Source organism: Podarcis erhardii (genome assembly GCF_964252035.2).
Source record: "Podarcis erhardii genome assembly, chromosome: 16".
Taxonomy (NCBI): domain Eukaryota; kingdom Metazoa; phylum Chordata; class Lepidosauria; order Squamata; family Lacertidae; genus Podarcis; species Podarcis erhardii.
In genome coordinates this window covers 27,498,141-27,507,366 of record NC_138514.1, presented here as the reverse complement: position 1 = coordinate 27,507,366, position 9,226 = coordinate 27,498,141, and the positions used below count along the sequence as shown (strand labels likewise).

Sequence of the window (9,226 nt, the reverse complement as noted above, 5' to 3'; positions counted from 1 at the left end):
CTGGGGCAGTGCACATTAAAAACACATGAAAGAACATCAATGATCCCCTGCAAAGATCCCTTGACCAGTTTTTCCATACATGACATTTCCACTTAAGGATCAGGTTGTCGGAGATGCAGATCACCCTCATTGAGGGTGATGTTTCACCACTCAGAAGGGACTGGGGTGGGGAAACTTTTTCAGCTGCAGCACTGGATCAAGAATGAGTCATGGGCCAAGTGGGGGTGCTGGCCTGGCCAGAGGATTGGTTGGCCCCAGGCAGGGATCGAGTAGGTTGGAAAGGTTTCTAAGCTAGGGTTAGGAGAGCCCGAGGAAGAAGATTTCCGGGGAACTCCTAGTGGGATAGATAGATATGGTTAGGAATAACTTTCTGGCGCTAAGAGCTGTTTGACAGTGGAAGGGATGACCTAAGAAGGTGTTGAGCTCTCCTTCGTTGGAGGCTTTTAAACAGAGGTTGGGTGATCAACTGTCAGGGATTCCTTAGCTGTGATTCCTGGACTGCAGCAGGAGGGTTGGGCTATGTGTCCCTTGGTATCCCTTCCCATCCTATAATATTATGTGATTTCTGCGCTCCCCCCCCCCGCCCCGGTCTCTGCAGGAGTTGCAATCAAAGCTCTAAAATCCAAACTGCTACAAATCCATCCAACTTTGCAGAACAGCATCAACTATGGCTCCCCCACCCAGCCAGCAAAATAACCACACACATACACAGGCATATCCTTGTACTTCCATTTTTAATAGATTTTTTTTTACAATATATCTCTCCATTTGCATATATCCACTGCATCTATATCTTCTTTTCCTTAAAATACACATTAAACCAAACAAGAATAAATCTAAGGGGTTGCTTTTAATAATGTTAAACCAAAACCGGAGGTGCCCCCCTCCATAAGTGATTAGATTTCATGACGCCAAAATAAAACAAAACAAAGGAAAATTAACAACCACCCATTTCAAATGTTTATGTCAAAAAAAAAGAGAGAGCTATGTTTGAATGTTGGTGGTTTCTTAAGATGCAATTCGACACACACAATAATTGTTATAGGCACAATTTATTCTCTTCCCCCTCCCTCACTCAAATCTGGGATTTTGCATTTTCCTAAGGATTTCTGAGGAACTGGGATGTTAAAATACTTTAGTTCAATTCATAACCTGCCTCTTCACACTGCTGTTCTGGTAAAAAGGAAGCTCATAAATATCTTTTAATTTTATTTTATTTTAAATCTTTGAGGTGTGGGGCAGAAAACTGTGAAGAGCAGCCAATGTAAGGCAATGGCAGAAGTCATCTTCATCACTGGAATAGGAAGTTCCAGAAAGAAGCAGGGTTGAAATGCAAGGTGCTCTTTACTGGCTCAAAACCCCCTCATTGGATGTAGGGAACAAGGACTGCACATGGGCCAGTCCCATCCAATCCATTTGCTTTTTATAGGCCACATGGAAACCTATCAGCCAATCAGAAACGGAAGTGAGGACAGCAGCAATGACAGAGACAATGAGAAGCCTTTTGTACATACCATGACTCTGCAGAATGGGTCTTTTGGGGGGGGGTGTTGTTGAAAGGGAGCAGGTGGAGAGAGAATTAAAAAGAAAAAAGGAGCGGAGATTCCAGCCGTTGTGTCTCTGACGAGTCCCAGTACCTTTCCAACAAGTTGCTCCTCCTGCAACTGACATCCTCAGAGGTCAAAATCGTTTCACGAAAAGTGATCCCTGTGAATCTCTTTGGATGCAGCCAGGGTGAGCTCCACAAGATCCCTGCCATTTTGTGGTAGCTGATCCTGACGCACCCCTGATATGCTTAGCAAGACGATCCACCCTGGAATGGGAGAAAGCTGTGGCCCAAGACGTATTGCTGGACTCGGCCCCAACCCAGCAAGGTGGATGGTCCAGGATGATGGGAGTTGTAGTCGAAAAACACCTGGAGGACCCCGAAGCAGAGCTCCCGCTGTCGAAGGGCAGACTTCCTGCAGGTGTGTCTTCCCACTCTCAGGGAGCGTGTACTGCACAAGCACCATCTTTTGCGGCATCTCAAGCCAGCCAGGTTCTTCTTGCCCCTTTTCCAAGCCGCATTCCGCCAGCCTTTCAATACAGGCTGCTCCCAGAACAATCCTTTCCTTCTCATCGCCTCTCCAGCCACTGCTGCAATCACCTTCCTTTCGCTCAAAGTCAAGGAGAAACCTGCCGCCGCCTTAAAATATTGTCACGAAAACTACAGCATGGGTTTTCCCCCCCGTGGAGAGGCAATGCTTTTTGGGCAGAGAGTCCCCTTGACAAACAGGGCCGGCTACCTTGCTGTTCCTGCTCACCCAGCTGCACTGTTCCTCAGAAACTCCAGAAGGAGACATCGAAGCAGAGGAGAGAGGTCTCTCGCCAGCATGGCAGAGGGCAAAGGAAATTTAAAAAATCAAGCCAGCGACTTGGGGGCAAATGTGCAACACCCTTTTCTTCCTGCCACACACAAGCACCTTGCTTTTCATGCAAGTTTGCCCTTGGAGGGGAGAAGCAACTCCTTCACCCCGGCTCCCCCTCCCAGGACAAGAGATTAAAGCCCATTTATTTCACCCAAGGGGTTTTCCCTGCGCATTCCACATTCAGGAGGAACTATGTGGTTATTGCTGTGTGAAGCCAGACGGGTTAATTCGCTCATCGCTCAAGAGCTGGACACATCCTGCACTGCCAGCATTCAGAGTGGAGGGGGAAGAGAATCCCCACCGTCCACCTCCGTCCCCCTTCCAGATGCCATCTTGGAAGAAGCGCCTGTCCCTTTAATCGTGGCTCCTCGCAGAGCAACCGGGACAACATCCAGGCCACAACTTCTACGTCACAGGCAAGAAGCCGTGGCTGCCAGCAGCATGAGAGCATCTAGGGGAAAAGCAGGAGTGTCACCGTCTCTCACCAAGGGTCTCCTCCAGATTCCTCCTCCTTCTCCTCTTCCCTCGGCTGGGGTTGCAGCCAGCTTTTCAGAGAGGAGGGGGGAAAAAACCCAAAGCAGCAGCCTTGAGGATTCTTTCAGCCTCGCTGTACTTCCAGATTCCTCCATTGCTTCCTTGGCCAATCCTGTTATCATGGGCCAGACCCGCTTTTGAGTTTGAAATGACGCTTCGACCAGTCCATTTCAGTTCCTTGTTCAGCTTATGTAAGGAGGGGCGAGTGGTGGCGGTGGGGAGATGGCAAGAAGGTGGGGTGGTAGCCAGGAGAAGGCCTGGTATCTCTTCCTTTGGGGGAGGTCTTCGTTCCCTCTTGCTCCCCCCATATCATTCTTCCAAAATTCAGAGAAAGTAAATACTGTTCCACAGACATGCTACAATAGAAGTGCATACATAACTCGAGGTGACGCGCAAAGGTGCTCCAGAGAGAGAGAGTGCCCCTTTTTTCCTTGGAAGTGACCTTTTTGCTTTTACAGAATCTACATCGGGGCAGAAAGTTGACTGGCTGGCTGGCTGCCCGCGGAGTGCACATAAACGGAAGCAGAAGGGACCCCCCTTTTCCTTTCTCTGGTACCCGCACCGGGCGAAGGACGCTCGCCCCCACGGTTCCTACGGGCAAGGGCCATCCCCGCTCCGAGCCGGAAAAGAGCTTGTGGTTAAACGTTCCAGGGGCTCGTCGATTTGTTGGGGTAGTTAATGGCAAGGCTAAGAGCAGCAATGTTTTTCAGGGCCTGTTTGGGAAAGAAAGGGAGAGTTGAGCATCAAGGCTTGCTGAGGTTCAGCATATTCCCATTCAAGGAGATTTCTCCGGAGAAGAGGAGACTGGGATACGATATGAGAGCCGTTTTCAGATACCTGAAGGGCTGTTACATGGAAGATGGAGCCAGCTTCCCTTTTGCTGCTCCGGAAGGCAGGATCTGAACCAATAGATTCAAATACAGTGGTACCTCAGGTTACATACACTTCAGGTTACAGGCGCTTCAGGTTAAGTGCTTCAGGCTAAGAACTTTGCTTCAGGATGAGAACAGAATCGTGCTCCGGTGGCGGGAGGCCCCATTAGCTAAAGTGGTGCTTCAGGTTAAGAACAGTTTCAGGTTAAGAACGGACCTCTGGAACGAATTAAGTACTTAACCCGAGGTACCACTGTACAAGAAAGGAGATTCTAACTAAACATTAGGAAGAACTTTCTAATGGTATGAGCTATTTGAGATTGGAGTGGGCTTCCCCCAGATGACAGTAGACTCTCCCTCATTGGAGGTTTTTAGGCAGAGGTTGGATGGCCACCTGTCAGGGATTCCTTTACCTGATTCCTGCATTGCAGGATCCTTGGAGTCCCCATCCAATTCTACTGTTTTATGATCCTAAGAGCATAAGAAGAGCCCCGCTGGTTCAGACCAATGGGCCATCTAGTCCAGCACCCTCTTCTCACAATGGCCAACCAGATGTCCCAATGGGAAGCTTGCACAAGAGCAGCCCTCTCCCAACCTGGGGCTTCTGGCAACTGGTATTCAGAAGCCGCCACTGCCTTCAGCCATGGAGGCACAACACAGCCATTCTGCTTGAATAGGACTTTTCTGCTTTGCGAGCAACACAGGGGCGCTCTGCCTGTGCCCACCGCCAATCACAGGGCTTCAAGGGCAATGGCAGGTGCAAAGCTCAAGGTAATCTCCAAGCAGGCAAAATAGTCTCGCGAGGACAGTGGGAGAGAGAGGACCTCCCTACCCCGCCCCCTCTCCAATTTCATGGCACCTGTTCTAAAAAAAAGTATTTTTGCCCGGGAAGTCCTAACTTTGTTGACGAAGGGGCAGCAGTGTTGCCTAGAGAGGGCCATCATATGTTTCATCTGGGCACAGGGCACAAAATACTGAGGTAATGCACACCTCAAGCTAAATGGAAGCAGAAGGTTTGGGGAGCGTACCCTCAAAATAGCAGGTGGGAGAGTGAGGCAAACAAGAAGAAAAGGAGATTGACTTTGTGCCCTTTTTATGAACCTCCCAGAGGATTCTGGGAACCACAGGAAACCAGATGCTGGACCAGATGGGCACATCCCAACAGCTTCCACTTGTATCGGGGACAGGGGGACCCTACAAAGGTTGCTGGCCTACAACTTCTATTACCCCCAGGGCCTATTGTGGCCATGCCAACTAGGGCTGATGGGAGTTGGGAGCCCAACGTCATCTGGGACTGGGAGAACAGCCCCACCCCGACCCCTGTCCAGTCGGACTCAAACTAAGTCTGCTTCAGATTTAGAAGTCACGTCACATGTCCAACTGTTTATTCTCATGGTGCAGCTGACTTTTGAGTTTCTAAATTTGTCTTCTTTTGGTAAAATAATGTGAATTGTCTCAGAGGAGACAAGAGCCTCCTGTGTCTTATAAGAACGATGCCCAATTAAAATGCTCCCAAGAGCTTCACCCCTCCCCATTCCTAATACTTTCTGTCTCCCTGTGGAATGTCTCTCCCTTGCCCAAACCCAGAGCTCTGCTCTTTTGTCTCAAGAGTCTCCAGGGCACAGCAATTAAGGCAAACCCGTCAGAGAAGCAGCCTCTGCTGAAGAAGAAGTTTGGGGACAGGAGGGGAGATCAGCAGGGGCTCCTGGAGGTTTTACCTGCGCTGTACAGCGGTGGAGATGGTCTTCCGTATTTAAGGCAAGCAAGTAATCCTGCAGAGATCCAAGTTCCTAAAAGCAGAGAGTGTGAATGAGAGCTAGGAGCAAAATCCAGGAACAAGCTTTCGCAGCGAGTGTGTTTTCATAACGGCATTGCATGAGGGAAATAAACTAACTCACCCAGGGATCCCAACATACAGAACAAGTTTTGTAACTTCATTTCAAAGGTAAGCTTGGAGGGGGTTGGGGTTGGGAGGGAGGGAGGGGAGGGAGGGACTACAAACTGATCCTGAATTGCAAGATGCATCAACAGGACCAGAGTGCCCTTTTCAAACACGCTTTGAGAACAGCGTTAAAATAGGAGCCCCCTACAAGCAAAGTCATCGTTCCATTACAACTGGTGGGAAAAGAGCATGACTAATTTCAGTCTGATAGCGATCTGTACCCGATAAAGCCCTGGTTTTTCTTAAGTAAAACAAAAGTGAAGGGGAGGGAGGAAGAGGAAAGAGGAAGAACAGTCTAATCCAGTTATGGCCAAACTTGGCCCTCCAGCTGTTTTGGGACTACAACTCCCAACATCCCTAGCTAACAGGGCCAGTGATCAGGGATGATGGGAAATGTAGTTCCAAAGCAGCTGGAAGGCCAAGTTTGGCCATCACTGGACTAATCTGATGGCTTGGCAGCTGTTCCCAGCACAAGGGAGAAGGCAGAAGTGCTTACGGCAACTCTGCTCTCGGTGACAAAGAAAAGCTCGGTCAGCGCCCGGTGCAGCGGGAGGAGGATGCCCGACTTGGTCACATCGTGGCGCATGCTGTTCTCCATGCGGCTGAAAAGGTGCCAGAGCGGCTTCAGCAGAGTGAGGTCACAGTCCCTGAAAGAAAGAGGAGGGTTGAGTTAACACAAAAGGGCTGCCACTCTGAAGAACAGCTGTCCTCAGTCCCAGTCTGATTGCAAAAGCCCTCTTCACTTTCTAACTACATAACGTAAGTGCCCGCTGGATCAGGCCAGCAGCCCATCTAGTCCAGCATCCTGCTCTCACAGTGGCCTGTGGGATTCGAAAACAAGAGGCCCCGTGGTTTCCAGCAGCTGGTATTCAGAAGCACTGCTGCCTGCAACTGTGGAGGCAGAGCAGACACATCATGGCTGACAGCCATCGGCAGCCATGAAATTGTCCAATCCTCTTTAAAGCCATCCAAGTGAGTGGCCATCGCTGCCTCCTGTGGGAGAGAGTTCCATAGTTTAAATAGGAGCTGCCACCTTCCCTAGGTGTGATTTCTCAAGCTCCTGACTGGAATATATTCATGTATTTTTATTTTGTTTTACTTTGCCTTTCTACCAAGGAGCTCAGGGGAGGGTAGGTGGTTTCATGTTCCCACACCCACCCCAGGTTTAACATTCAGAACAACCCTGTGGGATAGGTTAGGTAGAAACTGGCACGAAGTCACCCAGTATGCTTTATGGCTGAGTATGGATTTGAAACCAGTTCTCCAGGGTCTAACACAAGCTGGTGGTGGGCAGAGCTGGAGATTAACAAGTCCAAAACAAAGGCTGCTCTACTTCCAATTTTCAACATGGGCACCTCTGATTTGAGTTCCCTAAGCAGGTTGACTCAGATGTTCTAGAAATCTAATGAGAGCAATTCCTTTCTGACTTTGGTGCAACACACGCACAGACAAATCCAGAGGTGGGAAAGGGGAGTAATTAGACAGTAAGGGTGGAAGAGTGGGGCAGCTTCAGGAGGTCACATAAAATGAAGTTGGGAGGCAATAAACTATTCCAGGGCCACAAGTTGACCAGCTGTGAATTAAAGGATTCCATACAGCAGGACTGAGAAAAACCTTGGTGAGCATCTGCTAGATGGCACTGAGCTAGATTTGTAAGTTACATCCTGTCTTAGTTCAAGTGGGAGAGCTGGGAAGGAACTTATTTGTATTTTTTAGACTGTGGGCCTGCAGGCCAGGGACTGCATTGATCGTATGTAAGCCACTCTGGGAGCTTTTCTGGCTGAAGTGCGGGGGAAACAAGTGCTCTACATAAGCAAATAATAAAAGCAGGTGCTTTGTATGAGGACCTTGAATATATCCCAGTATTATCTGGCTTACAGAATGACTCTTCTGGCCACTGATTTTAAAAGCAGAGGCATTTGCATGATAAACCACACCCCACCACTTCCTTGCACAGTATTAGATTTCCCAAACACTGTGGATGGACCAGGCCTCCAATGGCCAAGTTCTGTGGAAAATGGGCCAGAGCTTAGGGAGAGAAGGAGCACCAACACAGCCATTTGTGGCTCAAACCCGTTTCGAATGACATTTCTTTTGCCTTTATCACCGGCCAAGCCCATCTTTCTGCACATCAGGCAGGGGAAGCAGATCTCAGATTAAAAGAGCCGCCTTCGGAATCATGAAATAATATTTCAAAAGAAATCACGAGACACGAAAACATTGCTATCTTTGTGGTGGGGATGGGGGGGGATTCATGTTTTTATTTTATTTTTTTTGCTTTTCATGAGGACTGGAAGCTTAGTGGGAAAAAGCAAAGCTGAGACTGGCAGGCATACCTCTCGCTGCAGCACTGGACTATCCTAAGGAGCAGGTGGATGGCCTTCAGTCGCTGGTGGCCAGTTTGCCTGCAGGCCACGCCCACCTGCCACTCCCAGATTTTGGCCAATGGGATGTGGGGGATGACCCTTTCCTCCGACAGCATCTGCTTCAGGATCTCGAAGCCTGGAATTCAAAATACGTACATTGCATACTCCGTAATGCCATTCTGCTTGTCCGATAAGATGTGTTCCTTCTCCTCAGTGTAAATGACAGTGAAATGCTAAGCAGGTCGTACAGTTGTTTAGAGAAGGTGCCTTTTAGTCTCTTGTCTTAACAGACTGTCCTGAAGCGAGCCATGGATAATGAGGAGACCAAACAACCATTTCCAGTGAACTGAATAAACATGGACCTTACAGTTTCAAAATCAAGTGGTGTTTTTTTTTTGGGGGGGGGTTAAGTCTTTGTGTTTCTTAGAGCTTCCTATGCTTTTCTGCAAGAGTGATGTCCCTATTGTATAGCCTAACTCTACTGTGTCGCTAGAGTTGAGTTAGAAGCTGCTTCCCAATACATATTGCGTCAAGAGATTTCTAGCTGCAGATATGGAAAAGCTTTAGTAGTTCCTGAAACAGAAAGTCCTCTATAAACATATTTAGTAAAGCTAGCCTCAGAACAGGTTGTATCACTTGTCCCATAATAGAAGAAACTTCTTACTCTTAACCCTGACGCAGGCACTTATTTGTCTAAACCAGCCTTCTCTCCAGATGTTTTGGGCTACAACTCCCATCAGTCCTAGCCAGCTTGGCTTTACGAAGCTGGGTGCTGATGGGTGCTGTATCCCAAAAACATCTAGAACAAGCCAGGGAGGCAAAGGCTGGCCTCAATGTTTTCAACCACGCCCATGCATAGAACGATGTAAAACCAACCAGCAATTAAAAAGGCGGAAAGCGAAAGAGCAGACCAATAAGCAAAGGCAGCTAGTAAATAACAGTTGATTTATTAAGGGCAACGAGGGGGGACATGTAGCTTCTGGATGATGCTGGACCCTTCTTCTTCCCTGACCTTTAGCCATGCTGGTTGGGACTAATGGCAGTTGGAACCCAGGAACACCAGGAGGGTCATAGGTTTCCCAGCCCTGAGTTAAGATATTGTAA

The 9,226-nt window shown here is 48.6% G+C and overlaps 1 protein-coding gene across 2 annotated transcripts in view; it reads right to left on the bottom strand.

The window, feature by feature from the left end:
* Positions 1-717: 717 nt before the first annotated feature.
* The window catches only part of ZZEF1 (zinc finger ZZ-type and EF-hand domain containing 1), a 74,807-nt gene continuing 66,298 nt past the window's right edge, over positions 718-9,226 (bottom strand). For both annotated transcript variants that reach the window (XM_081843428.1, XM_081843429.1), the window contains exons 52-55: positions 8,093-8,258; positions 6,253-6,403; positions 5,533-5,604; positions 718-3,655 (exon numbers count right to left, since the gene is read on the bottom strand). In XM_081843428.1, the coding sequence (XP_081699554.1) occupies positions 3,581-3,655; positions 5,533-5,604; positions 6,253-6,403; positions 8,093-8,258 (464 nt within the window). In that variant the 3' untranslated portion in view covers positions 718-3,580. The remainder of the gene's footprint in view (positions 3,656-5,532; positions 5,605-6,252; positions 6,404-8,092; positions 8,259-9,226) is intronic.